Below are 22,896 nucleotides of genomic sequence, written 5' to 3'. Positions count from 1 at the left end.
TATACGTTTCTTCTTCCTAATCTTTGATTGGCTTTAAGCAAAAGAATCATATGCACAGACATACCTTGCGTAGAATATTTTTCATTTAATATTATACAATAAATTTCTACACAATAATGAGCGGTTAAATTTAATTCGGATATATTCAAATATACCAAAAGAGTTACCAACATGGTTCGCGTTATCCGTCGCCAACGTGTTACCAACTTTATTCGCCAGAGGCGGCACATGCTAAGCAAGAGACATTACTCATAATTACGAAATAATAAAAACAATCGGCTGATTCTAATTTTTTGACAAACGTGTCAACATTAACAAGAGAGTATGGTTAATACTTGAAAAAATCCAGAATAGGCTACAATCGTGGCAAAGAAACGTGCGTTACGTAGTTCACGAAAGCGACTACCGCAGCGCCACCAGTCCATGTTCCATCGCATCGACCGAGAGGAAAACAAGAACATAATGCCAATCGTAGATTCTACTAGTGCTCGTTATTCTAAGGTTCAGGCAGGTAGCCAAAACGGCTGCACAACGCCCCTAGTTCTCTCGTGTAGTTCATCGACGAAGTTGAAAGCGAATTAAGTGGTGCCGTAGTGTTTAGAAGAGACAAGTAGTGACCGTGTTTTCGTTACACCAAGTAAATCAGGTGAGTAACGGTGACAAATATCACGCACACGTGTCAAAACTAACGGCACATAGTCGAAAGGCGTCGAAATTCCTGAACCGTCAAAATCGATCGGAGCAGCAGGTTGTTAATTTTCAATGACCCGCTTCTTAGAGAATTTTCCACTATTAATATACACGTGAAGGCAACGGCGCCTAGCTAAGCTACAGCATCGCGCAAACCACTTGCAGTATAAATCGAGTCAGCGTTCGTATCGGCATTCCTACAATTTTAAGGAAAAATTCACATTTCACTGGAAGCCCAAGGTGCTTTGCCAATGTTTGGAAAGAGAGCGTATACCAACAGCCAAGTGTCAGAGCTCGTATTCTCCCGGCTAAAAAGAAAGATTTTCGAAAGTTTTTAAGAAGATGCGTGACACCCATTCAATAATCTGTATACAAGTCTCTTCAGTGGGCGTGGAACTGAGTTAACTCGACAAGAAAAAAAAAGCGTCAAATCTCGTGAAATACGTTGGCGGGATTTTCGTGCTGGATACGACACTTTTCAATATAAATTCTTTTACATCTGACATCTTTATATTCGTACTTCTAATTGAAATGTTCGTTAGTCTATAAGATATATTGTACAATTTTTCACTATCTTTAATGTTAATGGACATGCATTTGACTATCTACTATCGAATAATTAGTGCTTAGTATGACCTACATGTTTGATATACCAGGCGTGGGTTCCTGCACCGCCCCTGGTTCGACTCTGTCATTAGCTATTTTGAGACGAACGATGATTTCACTCAGCGATATTAAGTAATTCTTGTATTTCTGCTACTGACATAATTCCTTGCTACCTTACGATGTCGTCGTCCGGGTCCACTTCGATGTTATTCGTCGTCGTTCTTAACGTCGCTCCGCGATTTCGTCGCGACGTCTGCGCCTTCTGCGACGACGAGAATAATATCACATCGATCTGAGCGTTCATTAAGATTTACGGATATAAAGAACGAATCCAGCAATGGCGTAGGTGCCGTATTTTGTTTTCTTAGTGAATCAATTGTATTCTGCCGCTTTACGGTTACTTGTATGTTAATCTCTGTGCGATGACTTATGGAAAGCCAAGAGTCTAGTGGTCGGCCGGTACGTTTTAATGTCGTGAATTGCTGCAGCTCCAACGTGACGCTCATTTGATGATTAGTTCAAGTGACGGTAACCTTTAAGGTGATAGAGCTTCCCTCGTTGATGTTTGTGAAGTCTTATGGTACTGTCAGTATTATATTGAGAAGTGACGTGTATTGGAATTCCTCTTATGTTGATTATAACTCTTACAATTTTTCTCTCTCTATAGAACAGCCAAGAAAGATGGAGCAAGGTTTTCCAGGACAGCATACGACAACCACTACGGTCACGGCGAGCACTACTACAGTGCAGCCGAATATTAGGTTCGATCCTTCCTACGTGAGGACGATTCCAGGGATGCTGAAAGTGGCTCAAGTGGTAAGAGATTATATTATAGATGAATTTGAAAATTGTAAATGAGAATCACTGGTTTGTTGCAGATAGGATAACGTAATGCTGGATATTTTCTATCCCCTTTGATACGTCGATTGGTTTTTGGCATTGTGACAGGCTGGCCACGTGCTACGAAATTTTTGATAGGCCCAATAACACGGCAATTTCATTTCTTGTTACTGGGTAGAGAATTTGATAGGGTTATTCGTTTTTTTTTTAACACGGGATATATCCTATCGTCACGGCCTATGCCTTATCATTGAACCGTTGCCAGATCGTCGGTCCCCAAGTTCCTCGTCTGCTTTCCGCGACTGACTGATCATTTTATTTGTTTGGTCTGCTCGTAGTGCTATTTTTAGTTTTTGTAAAAAATTTTACAACCTGGTCCTATTATTACTTGTAAATACAGTTTTTGATATGGGATAGTAAGGAAACACGTGGCGAACTTCTATATCCATTTTTACGTGTGCTTTGTTATCTTTTTAATTATTTTTATCTCTTAACTTTTACAGGTTCTCAATCTTCTTGGCTTCATCTGCATAACAGTCTCGCAATTCAGCCGTGAGAGTCGCAGTGGCTGGTTTAATACTGTCGCCATGGGCGGATTTTGGTTCACGGGCATTTTGTTGGCCCTATATCTTTTCCACGTCGTTGAGAAATTCTTCAAGATTCCATGGTTGAAAATTGTAAGCAACGTTTCACATTCCCGCTGCTATCTGTCGTTTTTCGGGAAACTGTGCCGAGAAACAATGCTGCTGAAATTTTGGAAAATTATCTTGGATTAGTTATTGTATCTTTTAATTTACATACTTAAGCCATTGTCAAGCATATTGTATACAGTACGCATCGATGAATAATTTGTAACGAGCACCCGGTGCTGCTGACTAAAATATTTTCTAAACGAACATCAAAGTGTCAAACACGTTTGTATCAACAAGCGTAAAAATAAGCATTAACACGTCCTACTGTTTATAATCAGTAAAATATTATACGATAGCAATTAGCATTGCACTGCGACTCGTTATCAACATATAAAATTATTTTGGCATTCAATGACACTGACGAATAGCCGCACATTAGATTTTAATTTATTTTATCCGTTCACTTGTAATCTACCTTGTCGATTTTCTATCAAAAGATAATTTTCAGCGATTCGTTTACTCGATTATCTCAAATTTTCATAAGGGTAGCATATACGTTAATAGCTATATCAGCACTAGCCTCGTGTGTCCGTCTATACAAATATAATTATACTAAAGATTGTAAATATTTTTCAGGAATTCATATTCTGCACAATATGGACAATTTTCTACCTTATCGCAGCAGCCCTTGTAGCAGATTACGCTAAACATTCCGAAGCCTTCGGCGTGGCCGCCGTAAGTTAAAAGTTATAGTCATTAAGAAATGTCATAGTCAATTAGAAATTCGTATAATACTAAGTAAAACTCAACAATTATTCTCGTTTTCAGTTTTTCGGATTTTGCGCTATGGTGGCGTACGGTTATGACGCATGGCTCAAGTTTAATGCAGCGAAGAGTGGCGCCCTCGCTCAGGGCGAGCGGCAAGTATCGAAGCAGGTGTCTACAGTGACCAGCCCTGCGTATTAAATGACTAATCGGCAATGATAAAATGTTCGTTAAGAACGTCAAGCTTAAAGCCGAATATATCCCTGAAATTTGTATATCGTTATATACTATTTACACGCCAAAAGCCAGATTCACACGATACATTATACAAACGCGCGCACACACGTACACCAAACACTCACCTCCTTGTCTAATTCTCAAAGCCAGAAAACGCGACACAATCAAACGACATGCGGAGAAGTCTATGGGACTCCTTCAAAGTGGACCACATCTCTGTATACATTTATCTTACGACTCTGGAAACGCTCGCTCTTCGCCCGAAGATCGACGCCAATTTCCGATTTCATAATAAAGCATCCTCGCGATTTATTCTTATACCGACGAGATGGGAATAAAGTTATTTTTTTTTTTTTTTTTTTTTTTTTTTTTTTTTTTTTGAGCACGATATATGTATATACTATATAGGTACATGCATGAAAATTATAATTTTAGTTTCGTTCTTTTACCCATTTCTTTAACTCTAATATCTATCTCCTCTTTATCATTTGTTCGTTCAACTCTTCATTTCACATCACCACAACTCTTCCTGCGCCATCTTTACTTTTATATCACAGAGGTATTAATATATACACATATTATACACGTAAAGGAATTCGAGATACGCGTTTCCTTTTCTTTTTCCTCGTCTCTCGCGCGAAACACATTCGCACTGAACGATAGTTTATATTGTATTTATAATATGCGCTTTAATAATCTTAATGCTATAGAACATTAATTTCTTTTTTTTTTTCTATTTAATTTTTTCTCCGTTGCACTATATTTGGGGCACCTTCCCCTATCTTTTTGTAATAATAGTCCTCTGTACTCTTAAATCCTAAAATCAATCCAAAAAAAACTATCATCATTAGGTACATACTATATGTATATGTGTCAGCTTGGACTGTCGTACGCCAAATTTGATATTTTCATAGACTAGAAGATATACTGGAATTTATATTATTCTTATACAGAAATTATATAATAATATCTACATACACGTCGCATATATTGTTATCAATTGCCGTGAGCACAGCATTTAACCTTTAGCATACGTCATATCTCGAAAGTGAAGTCTAACATGAATTTAAAAAATGAGCCTCTAGTGCCAAACTTCACAACAGTAGTAAGCAAATGCGTAGCTTACGCAACCATAAAGATTTTATACTATATTTTTTACACGGTTTGTACTTAAATATTGAGGACTATTTTTTTTCATTTATACAAAATCCCTGTTCTACTTGTCATATACATATATGTATCAAGCCATATCATGGAATCATTAAATTCCTTTGATGGGTCCAGAAGCGACAATTTTTATATTAAAAAAATCATAATTTGGCATACGAGAGTGCTCAAGCTATACAGGGTGTTTAAGAAAAAAAAAGTTATTTAATTTTTTACACATTTCTTATCACCCTATCCCCTCCACCTCTGTTTCTCCCTCTCTCACAGACCCTTCCACCATAAACACACATACAAAATCACACGGACCAATATATGTATATTCGTAATAACAATAATCGAAGAAAGAAAAAAAAAATTTAAAAGCAATATATCGCGTGTACTGTGCGTACTGTAATCTCTAAATGTGTTATAGGAGAACGATCGATCTTTGTTGCTGAAATATTAATTAATTAATTAATTAATCACGTGTTGTAGTTCGATCGATACGAAAATCTCTATACTATACACAGAAATCGTATGTGTTACACTGTTGAGCGTTTACAGGTGCGTTGAACATTGTTGAATAAATTATTTTTCGCTACAATTCGATTATCGATTGTTATTGGTTAGGCGAGTTTTCTTCTTTCTTTTTTCTTTCATTTCTACTTTACTCGCAATAGATAAAGTACGTCATGGGGTACGTTTCGAAATTTGATAGCAGTACCAATCGGTACGTCCTTGTTTATCCGAATGTAATTGCATGAGACACGAGGATGTTCGCCAGTACTGACAGTGAAATTCGAAACGTTGACCACGTGACTGTTCGTTAAGTTTTGAGAGCTAACCAATTTTCGGAATGATAATAATAATGATAATGATAATAATTAAAGGAAGAGTCCTTTCTCGCGTAATCACATTATACTTGTACCTTTGGAATGGAGCTCTGGGAAACGGAATTTTTTTGTATTTGTGCGCGCGAGAATTGATGACAATAGAGAAGAAAATTAAATTACGAGGGGGTTACTAAAGTTTAATGAACACTTTGTGAAACCTTCGTCGGGGACTCTCCCTTTAGCGCATCCTTTTATTGTTAAGATGACGTCGTCTTGATCGCTTAGTGAAAAATACATTTTGAAAATGTCTTTGAGATTTTTTATAAAAATAAAAGTCTTATCGATAACTGTTGATACGATTCGCTCGCAATTAGTGCCTTTGCGTATCGTTATACGACGTGTCAGCGGTTAACGCGACGTTCACGACGTTATTACATATAATTATTATTTATTAATTATTCTGGTACGTCGCCACATACGGCGCTATGTGTCTAATAATATTTTTGTTACGTCTTATTTAATTACTACAATGTCGTTTTACTATATTTTTCATGACTTCATGATCAACGGCGATGACAAAATAAAGTACAACCCACGTATCATAAATGGTGTCTTTCGTGTTCGTCATTGATATAAGACATAAAGACCAGAAGAAGAAGAGGAAAAAATAATTCCAAAAAAATCATCGATTAAAATCGGTGAAGCGAAAAAATCAAAATTTAAAAAAAAAATTTGGTATTCGATATAACTTTTTTCTGTTTATTTTTTTGGCACTTTTCTTTTTTTGGTAATAGACTTTTTTTACTGTTACCTAAAACGATTACGTTCAAAGTTCAATGTCGGTTTATTAGTCACTGATACTTTACTGTTACTTTGCAATCGGCACTTCGACAAGGAACTTCCGACTATTTTATATAAATCATATAAATTTCCTTAAGATCATGGAATTCGCATTGCGCAAACATAGTGCGTGACACAGTGCACGATTCGATTTGCAATAAATGACTTTAAGAAAATGGGTGAACAGCTGTTTGCAATATATATATGTATATAAACAATATGGTACGTTTTGAAAATTTAAACACGTCAATGTCATTTTTTAATATAATAATAAATTATATAACGAAGAATGATGAACGCATGACCAATTTTTGTTATTCAATTATTATTTTTCTCCTCGTTAAGCTAGACTGGGTAAGAATCTCGGGATTTTTTCATTATTTTGTCATATGTCAGTCAATACCGGTTATTCCCAGTGATTTGTCATCCTGACTTTGTTACCGGTAATTACAACCAGGAAAAAGTTTGCAGATTCGGTTTTAACACAATTCAACAAAGCCAAGTATCACCAGGTACACTCATACTTGCGTCACATATGCATCATGTTAGTTGAATGATTTTTTTACAATTTTTCCCTCGGATACTTATGAAAACTGCATTTTCCTAATTAATTTTCAGGTTATGTACAGCCATTCACGTTTGTACGTCGAGCAATCCTAAAGACTGGTTAACGAAAGTCAGTACAATTTTTTTCCTCATAATATCTACTTTTAACAGTAGTTTAGAATTATGAGATTGAATTGACATTCATTTGGCGCTCGTTCACGCCTAAAGGCACAAAGTGTCAAGGTGGTCCTGTACTACTAATAAGAATTAATGATAAAGATTTTAGTCAGCATAAATATCCGGTAGGTCATTAATAACAGTAATACAGTTGCTTCTTTGCAATATATAATTTATCTCGAACGTAACATAATTTACATAAAGTCCATAATAAAAGTATCACAAAAATAGCCTTGATACGCTGTCGTCTGCCATACTGTGAGATTTTAATAGTTTCTAAGAACGTTTAAATCACTCTTTACTAAATCTCACGATCAACGGTACAATTAAAGAAATAACAAAAAATCGCCTTACAAAAAATTATATTCAAAATTTTGAAAAAAAAAAAAAAATTCGTTAATTTCAATATTTTATGGTACCTTGCAATATATATATATATATTTCTCCTTCAACTTTGCACATTTGTTATTTACGAGCATATATATACGTATACATATAAGGTTTAGACAGAAATCAATTTCAGGGTTATACGTTCGTCTTCAGCGTGTATACACATGTATAGTGAAAAAACGAAAAACAGCAAAGTAAAGTCGGTAGACGAATTATGAGTAGCAGTCAAGTATTGGTAGTAGTAAAGCTTGAGTTTTCTTCGTTTCCAAGAATTAATGCAAATTTTTCATTTTTTTTTGTTCTTTTTTTCATTTCCACATCTTTCTCGTTTTCTGCTATTAATGGCTCTTGACAATGAAGTGTCAAATGGATAAATGCGTGCTCGGTATGGCAATGAATTTTTAAATGACGTATCCTCGTCACTTTTCGCAAATTCGCACGATCTCGGTGAATTCCTCGCGCAGTGGCAAATGAGCGGTGGGAGAAGTGAAGGAATATAACGAGCCGATCGTTCTTCCCGAGCTTCATTCCATAATCAAAAGCCGTGCCTTACACGTCAAATTGAAAAAGGAGTCCGTCATTTTGAATTTTCATTAATCAATAAAACACACGCATCGACGATCACGTGAGTATAAGTTGGCAATACGAATAACCGTTATCGTGTATTAATATTTAATTGTTTTCAAAATTATTTTTTGTACCACAAATTTTTTTAGACGAGGGATGATACTATTGTATTTCTTGCGTTTGATCCAATGCAATGGTCACTGAAGGAAATATTTTTTTATATTACTTTCTGACCAGTTACATTTATCATACGTGCAGCAATCCGGAAGAGTTGTCAAAAATCATTTAATGACAGTTCGACATGAGAGCTTTTTACTTTGTTCTAGATCACAGGATAATTTTTAATTTTTGACTAAACTCAAAATTTGACATTTCAAGATATATCGACTAACAACAAACTCATTGCTTGACAATTACATTGTTATAATCTGTTGGCAAATTTATGGATCAGAAAATCAATGAACTAGAAATGATAATCAGCACAACAATGAGATTGATTGTTCCAAGTTGGATGAGTAACAATAAGATCGGTTGAATGTTTAACGATAGGACATACGTAATAATAAATAAATATCGCCCACTAGTATAAACAATAAAATCCCTTATTGAATGTGAGCCCTTTATTTGCATCTGAACGATAACCAGATACTTTCCTAACTCAAAATATTTCATATTTGCCTCTTCTTGGAGCTACTTGAACAATACTTTTCCATTCTTCCTATGCTTATCTTCTTTTGCCAACTGAAGTTGGCTTTCATTCTTAGCGATCACTGTAGAAGTAAACAGCACGAGTCACAGAGTTTGCCCAATAGTGAAAGGACAGTTCGAGTTAACGAGAGCTGCTCCATCTGGACGCTTGGAGCAGTAGCCAATATAAATTAACCAGAAAGAAGTTATTAAAAAAAAAAAAAGACTGACAAATCCCCATAAAGAGAATTCAAAAATATTCAATTCACTCGTGACTGCACGATATTCAAGAACCCTCTAAAAAATAATATTACAAATAACTGAAACAGTTTCTCTGTGACAATAGGCGCTATTTTGATTTTTAATAAAATTATTTCTACTAACATATAATGGTTTCTACTAATATAATATAACAATGGATTTCACTGACTCTACAGGGAAAATCTCTGAACAATTTACAATGTTTCGGACAAGCTATAATATAATCTGATTCGCCAGTGTACCTCCTCTTGGTATAATCGCCGCAGAGTTTGGTTATGATTGACGCATGATGAACGTGACATTGAAAATATTTATAAGCTTCTATTCACCATTAATAATTATCGTAACTATTCCATAGACAATTGCGAAACACGTTAACGTATGTATAATGAACGCATACAATAGTCGTTATATATTTTCGCTGGATCCGAGGAGAGACTAAGCACCTTTCAAAATGGCCGACCAGCTTCGTGAACGTTCATCAAGGTCCTCCTTTGTTGTAGTAACATTAATGATGAATATCAGTTGCACGATGATTGTTCCCTGCAAGAAATTTCATATGAATTAGACATACGTGTGTAATTTTATAAAAATAAGAAAAGTTTGAATTATCATAACAGCCATTATAAAAGCTGGACATAGTTTAGCATCAATTTGCAATGTAATTAATAATGACAGTGCAAATGTCGATGACCGTCGACGTGCTTATATTTTTTAATTTTTTTTTATATTTCTTTTTATTTACTATTGCTTGAGAAATCTAATTACAAAGTACTCGCGGAGCACCCTAGAAACAGGGAGAAAAACTGTGGCTGCTGTGTACATTCTATTTAGACGTTTTCAAGTACGACTACAATCTCTTGAAGTTGGGCGAGGAACCTTGAACGGTGAATAGCCTCAGAAATCGATGGACTCGAATGGAAAGGAAGATGATTGTAATAAAACAGTGTCAATGACATTAACAGCAGATAATAGTCGCGCGAATGATTATCGCGATGCAATTTCCAATCGATTTAGCTATTGTTAGTATGTGCAATAAGAAAAAAAAATTCAAAACACTTTTCCACTATTGTCTTATAATTGTAATGGTCGTTAACTTCAGAGAGAGAAAATTATTGAGTTACAATAAAGTATGGGAATAAAATAGCTCTGACAATAGAGATATAACGGTACGATGATTGTTAGAATAAAAACAGAAAATCGTAGTAAATGAACAGACGGCGTGAAATTGATGGTTGCAATACGACAATGGAATTGTTATTCAAAGTTCAAAGCTTCGCGAAAGGCAATTCTCCAAGGCATATGGATTGTCTACGTTAATTTGAATTCACTAGAAATATTAGGCTTTGGAAAATAGGATTGGTGCAAGATTTGAAAAAGTTCACCTTTTTTTTAGAATGCTTCACTTTTTTACCATCCTGGCTGCAGCCGTTGTAGCAGTTCATGGATTTTCCGGTGGCGCGCCCGCTTCAGTTTGTAAATCGCTCCTGCCGGGACATCCGGCGGAGCCTCAAGCAACTCCGTCTCCGTTCAGGATCGTCGTAAACAAGAGCACGGTCAAGCCTGGCCAAGAAGTTATGGTTAGAAAGACAAAAAAGTGGATTGAAATGAAATCGAAAATCAAATCTTAAATAGGGTATAGCTTATCCGTTAAATTGTGTATAGGTCATTATGGAAAGCACCAATGATAAGAGATTCAAAGGATTCTTGTTGCAAGCACGAATCAACGACGAGATTGTTGGACATTTTGACGTGAGCGACGTTGACAAGAATATACAAACACTGGATTGTTTGGGAGGATCTAAGGTAATGAATAATTTAATTAATATATCACAATTAATCGTTGATAATGAAAAAGACAAAATATAAAACCATTCACGATAACTTTAATGTCATAAACTTGTACCTTCAAATTGGCAATAATAGTTGGTGTCATAAAAATTAATTGTTACACTTAATTCATAAACGTCAACGTACGTACCAATTTTTGAGTTAAGGTTGATAATTAAGATAAATAATCTTTTCCAGAATGCCATCACACATCGTAACAGCGACGACAAGAAAGCCATTGTCGCGAAGTGGATCGCTCCCGAGAATGTAAAAGGTACCGTTAAATTTGTCGGAACCTTCGTGGAGACTGGCCTTGTCTTCTGGGTCGGTGAAACATCCGAGGAAGTGTCGCTGGAACATTGAAAAAAAATATTTTGAAAAAAAAAATAATGTAGCATTTTCGTCACGAGGTATAAGTAATGACGTCGATCTTATGGCTATAAGGCTAGGAAAGATCGAAAAGATATTTTTTTTTCATACAGATTCACTAAAAAATACGGATAAAGAATTAACTTATGTAGTTGTATAGTGATTTTCACGAGTATTCCAGGTAACGTTGTGCATTGCATTTTTTTATTTTGAAATTAATCACGAATTGTTAAACTATATGGAGAAGCGATGCGATTAAGATTTAATTATCTCGTGAGACAAAAGGAAGGAGCGAGAAATAAACAACAACAGCAAAACGTAACGATCCACACGAAGCTAGTCACGAAGAGGAGCTGACGCGTGTGGCGTATATTTTGATTTTTAAGATGAAATAAAATATGTGGGCACATGGTAAATCGACCAAATAAAACACTTGTTTTTTCGAATTGACATAGTCGGCCATTTACTATTAACTGGAGTATCATATCCACTAAGCTTACCTTTTTTTTTGGAACTGCACCTTCACGCTCGTCTACACTCACAGCCAATCATAGTGCGAGTAAAATGCGAAGCCATCCTTCCAGAAGACGTTCAGTGAGAACAGCCATAATGATTCCTGTTGTCGTCGGGTATCGCGACGAAGTGACGTTATAGTTGTCGGAAGAACTCCATATTGGATGGGCATACTTTAATCTTCTGGTAGAACAAGTCGTTGCATTACCCTATCACTTTCTAGAATGTTCTACGAGAGAGCACTTTCATAATCGTACAAACGTTTTTCGTTATCAAGCATGCGAAGAGAAAAAATTAGTGAACACCTTTAAACGTAAGTATAGCCCATTTTTGTTTCGTAGAAAATTCGACCGCGTTTTTTTTTTACGGCTCACGGAATATTTCCAAAGCTTAAATTACGAGTTACTCGAATGAACTGTGTTTACTCAAAAACGCAATTTTTCAAATAATTCTATTTACTCCGTCGGTAATCTGGTATGGTACGCAGAGTAAGGTTACCGACTTGATTGTCTATAATCAGTAACAGCGTTGACTGTAATAGCATCCGGCGTATCGTTATCGGTAAGCGGGATATAGTAATTAGTGCTTTTTACAAGAGAGGGCGGATGGGAAGTGAAACCGGTTGTATCGGTTGTAACGAATTTCGCAATAGGTAGTTGCGCGGTGGTAAATAGGAGGGAAGAGAGAGAGAGAAGGTAACGCACCATATCCCTCGGAACACTTTTATTCTCAATGCTCGACCAATCATCCAAACGCAATATTATACGTTACCAGTGGCAATAAATCATTAAGAGATAAAAATAGTACTGTAGAATTTTGTACATCACCAGAATTTACAGTGTTCCTGACGCTGTCTTGACATTTTTCAAATACGCAAGACATTCGCTCGCTGTAAAATCCATAAAATCTCCTCTTCATAATCGTGACTAATTCGTAACCATCACGTGGACTTCGTTAAATAGTGCATTTCATCGAATTTCAGTATTCAAAGTTCAAGAACGCAAGTAAATCAGCAGCATAACATAACCCAGCGCTGACTCAAGTGCAAATGCAGTTATTCAGCGAACGGTTTACAGCAGACTGGAGACAACGTGGTGGGGGTTATGAGCGTTAAAAATGTCTGGATGCGCGCGCAGTCGCTTTGTCTATGTCCCGCCAGGAGTGGGGATGGTTCTATTAGCAGCGCAGGGCCAGAGGGGAGGTATAACGAAGGAGCACGAGGAATCACGAAGATTCACGAAGGACCATGGCGGGCCGACGGCAACTGCATCCTTTCAGTCGGCCGCTGAACCCGCGTGCCGTTTGGTTGGTTGCGCGTTTTTAGTTCCGTTTTGCGTTGCGTTTTTTGACAGAACCGTATTCCGCGTGCGCGTGTGAGAGGCCGAGAATCTCTTTACGGGGAAAGGCATGAGAGAGACTAGATAACATAACAAAGAAGGACCTGGCTCTCTTAGAGATACTCTGTGGATTTGAATCTTGTGTGCATAGTGCTTTCAACGAGCGACGTGTGTTTACGAAGATCTCCTGCATGGTGAGTAACACGATTCTTTTGTAAATGCATCTATCTCTCGGGTTCAGACGTTTATTTATTGCTAGTAGAAGAACTAGCCGAGTGCTTATTTTTGCTACGGTACGAACATCCGTGGTCCAGGATTCATTGTAACAGAGGCTTAGCTAATCTCAGGAATAAATTTGTCTACTTTAAATTAACGTACCTTGCAATCTCTTACATTTATTAGAAAACGATGGAAGATATCAAGTTTTCATGCGTTTAACGTTATGCAAGTAATCATAAATACTATACGTATTTGACATAAAGTGTGATCTTGAATAAATTGTACTAGAATTAAAATTTTAAACGATTTCTTTGAACAATGAAGGTCAACGTCGTACCTATGAGGTACTGAATGAGTTAAAGAACCGGAAGTCCAATTTTCTGAATTTTTTGTCCTATTGAGAATACACCTTTTACGAGATTGCATTGTATTATGTACAGGGTGTTGCACTTTTGAAGGACCTATGAGAACATTTTTTATTAACGTTCTATCGGGTTTTTTTTTGTGAAAGTTTTTGTTTTTTTAAATTGACCATGCAACATCCTTTGGTTTATTGTTAGAATCTGTCTCATAGGTCAAAGGCAGTTTTGTTTCACGTTACTTCTTCAACACCCTTTGTGTAGTAGCTTACGGCGAGCAAGCTTACCGCAACCAAAGCCGCAGCAGCAAACTGGAAGATCGGCCCGCGGCCTAGGCGTATAGATCGATGCAAATAATTCTTTTTTCGAATCCTGGGAACACGAGACTGTATATAATTGTATATAATGATTATCCGTTGCGTCGAGGCGAGGCATTTTGATATTGTTACTCAATAATTACCTGTATATATAACACTGTATATTATTTGCACGATCTGCAACGTTCGTATCGTGCCGATACGTGCGTCAATTTCTGTTTTTTAAATTTTTCTCATACAATCTGGCGCCATTACCATCTGCGCTTCCTCGTCTCGGGAATTTTCGGCAAACTTCGAGAATACTCGTTGTAAGCGTACCGAATAAAAATGGCGAGAGACTGCAGAAGAAAATAGAGGGTTGCCAACAAATTACGGGGTCTCGAGGGAACGACGGGGCTCAGCAGTGTAATTCTCTAGTGTAACGGAAATGACGTATGAAAAGTAATGAGGGGGAGAGGGGGGGGGCGTTGGACAAATAATTAAAAAAAAATCCCTGTCTGTGCTCTGGTTATGCGACAGATTTCCGGTCACGATTCAGGGACGTATTATCCTGAGAATACGAGAACTTAACTACCCTTGTACGAAAATAAGACATTTTTTGAAATACGATGACGGTCGTTCGGCATCCCTTTCTGAAATTGAGGCTCCTTCCGGAAATGAGTTCGTTTAACTACGTGAGCGTCAAGACTGTCTTTTTTTTTGAATTTATTATCCAGTTAAAATTTGCCACTAGGATTATATTTTCGGTGAACGAATTTTCGTGATTTTTTTGGAATTTTTCAAAACCTCAGCTGACGTCTCGTAAGCCTTTTAAAGGGGGATTCGATTTGGAGCGTGATTTATACTCCATTGGCATTGAACAGTGATTCGAGGATTTATTCCAGTGGTGCAAAGGTTGATATCTCAGGGCCGTATGACCGCTGCCAACCACCAGTGGTGTGCCCGACCCCTTCGCTCCTGTCGCAGTACGACAATCGATATTTGACGATATACCCGAATGCGCTCAACCCCAACGTATTTCTTAGATTTGACCCTACCCTCAATCGTCCATTACACAAAGACGCCCCTGAACTCTGCTAGAGTAACTAACCTAACCTAACGTCAAGGTAGACTTGGCAAGTTGAAACCCGCATCAGAGTCCATCGACACGACTGGAATGCCGTAAAAATATCCTTGAGTCGTGACTTTTTTTGAAATAAAAAATTCCATTTTTTTGTTTAACGATATAAATACGTATTTATTACTTTGTCGTTTTTTTTTTTAGTGCCACATTAACGTCTACGGATAACTTTGATTTTCGAAACTGATTTGATTAGCCTGTTCACTTACGGAGCAATATCCGCTTTAAGCGCGTCATCGTGATTCTCTGCGAGTCTGCACAATCCATTAGCAATGCCGATAAGAGTTTTTTGCCATCGGACGTTTAACTTTAATACAGATCAGAGTTGCTCAGCCGAAGCTGATCCGAATGGGAATAAATATTTTTATTTGAAAAATCGAAAAAAAATCATTTTTCAATATTCACTACCTAGGCGAAAAAGTCTATTATTCTCGAATCATGGCTGTCTCGGTCCACTCGCTTACCTATTGAAAGGTAAACAGGGGCCGTTTAATTCTCCCTGACAATTCTGTTCATTTTTCCGCCATTATTGTCACACTCTGATCCCCTGGCTGAAGGATAGAAAGAAGGTCAAAGGGTAGGAAAATGTATAGATGAATACGGGTATGGGTCAACCTGGTCAGTATATATACACGTAGGTATCGATTGCCATGACAGTCTCAATAAAATCCTATAGGGGAATGACAATCTCCGTGAACGGAGCCATTCGGAAAGGTGTACGCCAGGGCATCGGGCCGCGTGATTTGTCATTTCTGTTAAGGGGTGAATTTCTAGTTGGGCGTTTAAAGGGGCGTTCATAACAGGCCAGTCAATATTTATATCGTTTATCGATTGACCCTTAAACCCACATTGCCGGAAGGGCTATTATTGGCACGGTTAAGTCAGCTTGGCGCACGGTTTACACTAGCACGTGGTCCTGCGGCTCGCAAAGGCTTAGATTAAATCTCAAACGACCTACATATGTGCGCACGCGGTACAGCGTTAGGAAACGTAACGTGGGTTACCTATGGTAGGGAAATCGGTGCGTAAGCGCCCGCTTTGTAAAACTTCAGATACGGCACTGAGTCATCCGAGGTGCCCGGTGTGCCTCGATGAAAAAAGCCGGCGTCCTGCCGAACGGAATCGCCGATGACGGATAAACCGGCCATCGGGAACGGCGAGCCGCGGGATACCATCTCGAAGCGGACGATAAATTCTGTCGGCAGATTCTTATCATTTTCATTTGTCGGCTAAGATTTTGGTAATTGAAAAAAAAAAGTAAAAAAAATTTTTTCCTTCGAAATTCGAAAATTTTTTAATTACACCCGATCCACGACCACGTGTATCCTGGGTTTGAGCTTACTTTCGCGAAAACAAATGGCGGCCTCGTAAATTCTTTGCCGGGTACTCCGTAGTAGCCTGTTTGCCTCGAGTGAATTTCGAAAGACAGGGAAAGTGGCGAAATGCATCTCTTTTACAGCTTCGTCTTCGGCGCTGTTACTCCCGGGTGGAGGTGGCCTGCCGAAGTCGTCGGTTTGTAGCGGATGAGGTGGTTCCTCGTGGTGGATGGTGGTGGAGGAGAATCTCGGGACTCTCTCGTCCCGTATAGGTGTACTCGCTTTAATTGCCCATTTTTTACGCGGCGTCTGACTCACGGCTATAAATCTTTCGGCTCCCGACTTGAGTCCGCCCTTACGTACCTGCACCCGAGTCTCATACCGGCGCGAGTGCAATGTGACCCCGCCGTGAGGAGGAGGAGGAGGAGGAGGAGGAGGTGGCTCGGAGGAGGAAGAGCGAAGACGCTACTCTTTAGCGAGGAAGGCGAAGGAAGGAGGCCCCTGAAGTATAGGGCCGCGCGTGGCGAATGGGGGACTCCTCGAGGTGGGCGAGCCGGACTGAAATACGCGACATCTAAGGCAATATCCTCGCGTGGGCGTTCGCTGCTTGCTCTTTATGGAATGTCTATAGGGTGTCGCGAAATAAATATTTCGCAAGTGTCTCAAGGACGGTTCTTTGAACTTTACCGATTGATTGAACGGGGTTAGTGGGATATTGGCTTTTTTTTTTTTTAAGTTTTTTTATTTTAGTCATGGGTATGTTATAGACGTGCCTTATATTTTTACACGTTGACGTTGGTACAGGACGGTGTGCAATTTTGTGCGAAACCCGATTGGTTTTATTGACCGTATAAGGGGTGACCGAAAATAACAGATCTTGAACGCTCGATAACGTGGGCGGAAACGTTTAAATTGGCTAACGGCCTTGGAACGCGTACCGAAAAGTTTTACTTGGGTATTAGACAGTCCTGTCAGCCTGACTTTCTGTGTATAAAGGGTGTCCGAAAAAAATCGTCCAAGCTAATTAATCATTGCGTGAAGTGCTGTAATTAAGTCAAACGGGGACGGACGTTAAACATTTTTCGGAACTATCCTTAAAGTTTTCTTGGTTTACTTCGTGCTTTTAACTGGTCAGGCTCTAATTGATTTTGCAGCCACGTACCGGGTGTCCGATGAGTAACGAAGAGACTCCGTACGTATTTTTGGTACTGATCGTACATATATATAATAATCAGTAGTTTGGAGCTAAACAAAAAATTTTTTCCCTAGACTTTTTTTTCTATGTGTACGTATTAGACACGTAATAAATAGCAGAAACTGCCGTCGGATGTGATATGACGGCTTCAAGGTATTAAGAGAAACGTAACGATGGTTCAGTAAATGATTGGTTCAGTCTTACCTCTAAGCGTTAAGCAATCCCTTGATATGAAGAAGGTTGACTCGATAGCCATTGGCCCATGTGATCTTATCAAAATCATCAGCATGCTCTTATCAGTACAAAGGACAGCGCTTGAGGACGAATCGTATAGGTACTTATCCATAGGTCATTCCAGGTGACGCTATTACATGGCCAAGTCACTGCGCGGAACCTCGTGATTATCGGTCGCAGTCTGATTTATCTCCTAACCCACTCGTAATACCGTCTTAAAGGTTGTAATTAAGTAAAAAAAAAAAAATTAATTACAACGATGCCAACTGCAGCGAGCCTGTAATTTCGTTCGGTCATCGTGGGCTTTTAATAAAGTCCGAGACACCCGGTACTCGTGCTGAGGTAACCCGGCTGAAGGTAGCCGCTATTACTCAAATCCGTATGCACCAGCAAGCAGCAGCAGCAGCCCAGGAACACATAGCGGTAGCAGAACGTCGTAAGACGAAGGACGAAGAAAAAAAAAGGATCAGGAGAGAAGGAGAGGAACGAACGGTTACCGTGGTGGCGGACGGTCGACGGAGAAGGAGGCGGAATAGAAGGTTGAGAAGTTGGATGCGAGAGCCATTGTCGAGGCGTGTAACAGACATCAGAGTGAAAGTAGAGACATAACTTCGAGTTCGAGTCCCAGGAGGCGTCGGGAGGAACGCTGAATCGAAGAGACTTTCTGTTATTGTCCCTCCATTTTGATTTCGAATTATCACGAACGATTCACGTTATTTGGATTACACGTTTGACGGTTACGGGAAAATGGGACCGAGGCGCCTACAGCGCATGCGCGGACCCTCGACTTACTGGCTAGGTGGCGCTTCGCGCGTTGACACTCTTCAGTGTGCCGCGGCGACGCTCGGAAAAAGCATTGACAGGGGTCGAAGGGTTATTGGCGGTAGATCTCTCAGAGTTACGTCACTTCCGGCTGACGTGATTGATGGTAACGCGTTCGGGGGTTGAAAAACAATGAGGAATATTCAAACTGAGTGAGGTGGCGCCACGATCGCTAATCCAGCTGACGTGCTGAGGCTTTTTTTCGGCGAATTAAAACGGACGCCGACGCTGCGAACGCTCCTGGTAATTATCTTAAATGACTGTCGAAATATTTTATTACTAGACTCTAACGTTTGTATCTGGTGTATGTCAGTCTGATTTGGCAAGACTCTCGTAGTTTCTCGTTTACGTCGAGTATAGGCGGAGGTCGCTCTTCCTATTGTGCGATAGTCAGTCAAGTCAAGCAGTTAGTCTGTCAAGTCAGTGAGTTAGTCACGCACGTACGTAAAGTGAGCGTCGGTCGCGGGAACAATGACTGGTATTCGGAGCGAGCATTTATTTAAATCGCAGAGCGCGCAAGTCTGTTTCTCCTTGTGCGCCGAACGTGCTAAGGAGGAGGGTTAAATATATCTGGCCTGGCCTAACCTCTTCGTACTCTGTTTCTTCCCTCTCGCGTGTGTATATATATATATGTATATACGCGTGCATGCACATGCGGATGCACTCGTACGGATACCGCTCTCTTTCTTTTTCACTCAACGCTTTATCATTGACTTACGCGGCCTTTGGGATATTATTTGTATTTAACGACGAGACCGACGCCTATCGGAATATTTGTGAACTTATCTCTCGGTAATTTTGACAGGACTCGATTCAGTTTTCAACCAAATTTTTTGTCAGAAAAATAGACATTCTTCCGGATTAAAATATCTTTTGTCTCACTGACCCGGTGTATCGCTGTTTTTTATTTGCTTGCCGAGGTAGATTTTAATGACTGGATGATTTTTTTTTTTTTTGAAAACGTGTAATTAAAGTCATTTCGGTAGGATGGATGTTACTTGACTTTTTGGAGTTGATTTTTTGGCGAGACTGGAATTGTCTTTTCGCGTGGTCCGATAAAAACAAGTGACTGGTCGGTTTCGTTCGGATGGGTCTTTGTTGGATGTGGAAAAACAAAGAGACTCGTGAAAAAAGATGAATTGGAAATCGTAGTGGGAAGCTCATACTGCAATCTGTGGGTGTTTCGCGGCACGTGGGAAGAAAGAAACTGATACGAGAGTGCAAGTCGTTTGCGTAACTCAGAGAACACCGTAAGGCTGCGTTCATACCAAGTTGTCTCCGTTACCCTCATACCAGGATCAACAATTCCTGGGAAGTGTATTTTATCGATATATGCACTCGTGAATTTTTCATTCGTTCGATTTATCACGCTATACATAAATATATTAGTTTTCCGTACTGCATCCCACCATCCTCATATATCGCACATTTGTACGTGGTTTTTTTCTGGCTGTTTAGGTTATAAAAATATTTCATATTGACTTTGACTAAATTATAACTTACCTGTCACAATGTTATATTAATTACATTGTACTCCAATGATTTATCACCACTGCATAAATTGTACCGTGTGAATGGGACTTTAGGTTGAATCGCAGTTCGCATCACCCACGTTCGCTAGACCTTTAGAATCGTTTCACTTGCATCCGACAGCGTTACGTGATAACCCGTTTCGTTAAAGAAAAAAATCGAACAGAACGATACGTTGCGCATGCGCATACGGGGTTAAAAAATTGTCGCTAAAATACGTTGAATTTGAAAAAAAAAAAAGAATTTGAAGTTTGCGTCGCGCTACGAAAATAACGGATGTAGCCGTCGCGACTACTCGTTGCGGTCACACGTGCTCGAGAGACGGAGAGAGAGAGAGACGTCACCTCTTGGGACTTCAAAGCTGCGAGGAAGAGAGGAGGAGCAAACTAGAGGCCAAATAAGTGGAGCTCCGCGCGTCTCTGCTAAGGGAAGCAACGTCAAGTGTGGAACTTAATTCTCGCGTTGTACAATTTCGCGCGACGTCTGCCATCCAGACGCGCGGCGTCGACCGTTTCGTTAAAGGAATTTCTAACCTATAAATTTCAATAGTACACCGAACAATGCTCGTTAGGGACTTTTATTTCTTGTTTTTTTCTTTTCCACTCACTGTTTCACATCGTTGCGCATTTGACTGCCGTCGCTATTTTCTATGTTAAATTTATTCTTGCTTTTTCTTATCTCGAATATTTTTTGCTTCTATTCCAAGTCGTGCCTCAACTTACTTCACGACTGGGTTCAGCTTGTTTATTCTACAAGTTGCCGTAGACTAGTCGTGTCACTACGCTGCGCGTTGGAGACTTTCCACGAGTGCCTGGGGGGGAAGAAAAAGGTCGAAGTCGGTTTAATCCGAACAGCCGTCGCCGTCCAGACTGCGTCAAAAGGGCTCAGACAGGAGTGATCGTCGAAAGAAATAATTTTTTCATGAGTTTTCCAAAATATCGTCGATTCTAATTCGAGTAAATTTATGAAAAAAAAAAAATTTCCGTTTTGTAAAATACAAAAATTTTTTTATTCAACATATTTACTGTTTTACGTTGAAATAAAAAATTTCTTCCCGTAAGCCGGTAAAAATTTCGATTATCCAATCCAAAAGTTTAACTTGACGTAAAATCGCGTTTTTCAAAAGACAAAATTTCTTTTACACAAAACCAGTAAACCAGTACCTATTCATTTGGCTTTCGAGCCCTCAATTACTCTATATCCCACTAGTCATTTTGACCCACTTGTAAGGTCCAGCATGATCAGCACGCGGTCAGGGCCGGTGAGCCTGGCGCATAGCCACAAGTCACAGCCACCATTAACCGTTGATTAAGATATCGTCGTAACGGTTCGCAAGGGTTATCGACGAGTTGTTAACCTCGAAGCTCGAAGTTCCAACCGTCGACAGTAGCCGCTCGAAAAATCCGCTAGGTTGCGCTGGCGCTCCTTGAAAATTTCGAAAGGAAATATAATTTTCTTTATCTCTTTCTCAATCCCGTCGTTCAATCTATAATCGGTGATCCTCGTGCTTAAGTCCTGAGTCAGTGACTTTTACTTGGAAGCATTTAAACAGTACGCTACGATCCTACAACTATAAGGCTCGCGTGACGTCACGTAAGGTCGACCTCATCTCCGGTACTAAAGTGTCCATAAGTATTATACCCTGTGTAACGTTTTATTCACACGTACGGCCTATGGGGCCCAACACAACTCACCAGCCTCGTAATGGTCATTGCTGCGCGCCTGGCAATCTTCGGGAAGTACATTAATTTTTCATGAAAGCAGAGAGGGCAGCACCGTCGACCTTCTAGAATAAGACCAAACGGACGAATTCTCATGGTAAGATGCGCCCGTGCACGTGGATATATTAGAGCGTGACGTTCTAAGGCCGAATAAACTTCATACAAAGAATCGACCGACACGTGGGTCTCCAGCGACCATACTTAAGGTGCGTACACACACGAATGTCTGTATCAATACGCATTGATACCCCATTGCGAGCAGCCGGCTGTGTTCAGGGTAGGAAATCGCGTAGGCGTTTCGTGTGCCTGTGCTTAGTAATTAAGAAGGAAGGGTATAACGAGCGACTTGACGAGCCATTATAAGCATCCTTCACAATTGGACTCTGGCGATGGTGAAAGCTGTGAAAACACGGCTTTACGGATTGTTAGGGAAGGTGATGCCGCGGCGACGCGTGGTCAACAAGATAACGCTATGAATGCGTATAAAGGATCTTTGAGAAAGGAATCCAGATAGTGAATAAAGGTTAGGGGGGTAGATGAAAATAATTATTTTAAAGATAATACTGGAATATGCGTATATCTTGAGATGAATATATATAAAGAAAAATGTTCGCCCATGTCAAAAAGACTAAATACAAAATCAATGGTGGTTTTCGGTATTATACCTATATTTCATACGTCGACTACGTATGGATGATTTTGACGATTGTCATCATTATACCTATAGTCATTTGACAATCATCGTCAGATACTTATATGTGTATTAGCTTGTCATTTTTTTTTTTTTTTTTTTTTAA

General features: G+C 39.2%; 3 protein-coding genes across 5 annotated transcripts in view; all 3 read left to right on the top strand.

Moving 5' to 3' along the window:
• Nucleotides 1-466: 466 nt before the first annotated feature.
• On the top strand, nucleotides 467-3,813 carry LOC107264442 (CKLF-like MARVEL transmembrane domain-containing protein 4). Of its 2 annotated transcripts, none has more exons than XM_015732679.2 (5): nucleotides 467-646; nucleotides 1,969-2,112; nucleotides 2,640-2,813; nucleotides 3,405-3,503; nucleotides 3,597-3,813. In XM_015732679.2, the coding sequence occupies exons 2-5, from the start codon at nucleotides 1,978-1,980 to the stop codon at nucleotides 3,732-3,734; spliced, it is 546 nt and encodes a 181-aa protein (XP_015588165.1). In that variant the 5' UTR covers nucleotides 467-646; nucleotides 1,969-1,977; the 3' UTR covers nucleotides 3,735-3,813. The 2 variants fall into 2 exon arrangements, with proteins under 2 accessions (XP_015588165.1, XP_015588164.1); XM_015732678.2 differs by having other exon boundaries at nucleotides 469-646; nucleotides 1,964-2,112.
• Nucleotides 3,814-8,169: 4,356 nt separating this feature from the next.
• LOC107264423 (putative defense protein Hdd11) lies at nucleotides 8,170-11,866 on the top strand. The gene is made up of 4 exons (XM_015732655.2): nucleotides 8,170-8,327; nucleotides 10,614-10,797; nucleotides 10,883-11,023; nucleotides 11,246-11,866. Exons 2-4 carry the CDS (start codon nucleotides 10,615-10,617, stop codon nucleotides 11,408-11,410), a joined length of 489 nt encoding a protein of 162 aa, XP_015588141.1. The 5' UTR covers nucleotides 8,170-8,327; nucleotide 10,614; the 3' UTR covers nucleotides 11,411-11,866.
• A 1,354-nt stretch (nucleotides 11,867-13,220) lies between these two features.
• The window catches only part of LOC107264422 (probable serine/threonine-protein kinase dyrk2), a 119,432-nt gene continuing 109,756 nt past the window's right edge, over nucleotides 13,221-22,896 (top strand). The window contains exon 1 of one of the 2 annotated variants that reach the window (XM_015732653.2): nucleotides 13,221-13,460. The gene's annotated coding sequence lies outside the window, so the exon portion shown is untranslated. Of the gene's footprint in view, nucleotides 13,461-18,848; nucleotides 19,092-22,896 lie in introns of those variants that run through there. The other variant, XM_015732654.2, reaches the window with a different exon arrangement.

This window comes from Cephus cinctus, unplaced genomic scaffold, assembly GCF_000341935.2.
Source record: "Cephus cinctus unplaced genomic scaffold, Ccin1 Ccin1_scaffold0169, whole genome shotgun sequence".
In the NCBI taxonomy this organism is placed as follows: domain Eukaryota; kingdom Metazoa; phylum Arthropoda; class Insecta; order Hymenoptera; family Cephidae; genus Cephus; species Cephus cinctus.
The sequence above is the reverse complement of the archived record's forward strand: the minus strand, read 5'-3'. Positions and strand labels throughout refer to the sequence as shown.

Excerpts from the sequence above, each read along its gene's own strand:
- LOC107264442 (XM_015732679.2), top strand. The coding sequence starts at position 1,978 with ATGGAGCAAGGTTTTCCAGGACAGCATACGACAACCACTACGGTCACG. Across the intron at positions 2,113-2,639 it reads TGCTGAAAGTGGCTCAAGTG|GTTCTCAATCTTCTTGGCTT; the intron begins GTAAGAGATTAT and ends TAACTTTTACAG. Across the intron at positions 2,814-3,404 it reads AGATTCCATGGTTGAAAATT|GAATTCATATTCTGCACAAT; the intron begins GTAAGCAACGTT and ends AATATTTTTCAG.
- LOC107264423 (XM_015732655.2), top strand. The coding sequence starts at position 10,615 with ATGCTTCACTTTTTTACCATCCTGGCTGCAGCCGTTGTAGCAGTTCAT. Across the intron at positions 10,798-10,882 it reads AGCCTGGCCAAGAAGTTATG|GTCATTATGGAAAGCACCAA; the intron begins GTTAGAAAGACA and ends AATTGTGTATAG. Across the intron at positions 11,024-11,245 it reads ATTGTTTGGGAGGATCTAAG|AATGCCATCACACATCGTAA; the intron begins GTAATGAATAAT and ends AATCTTTTCCAG.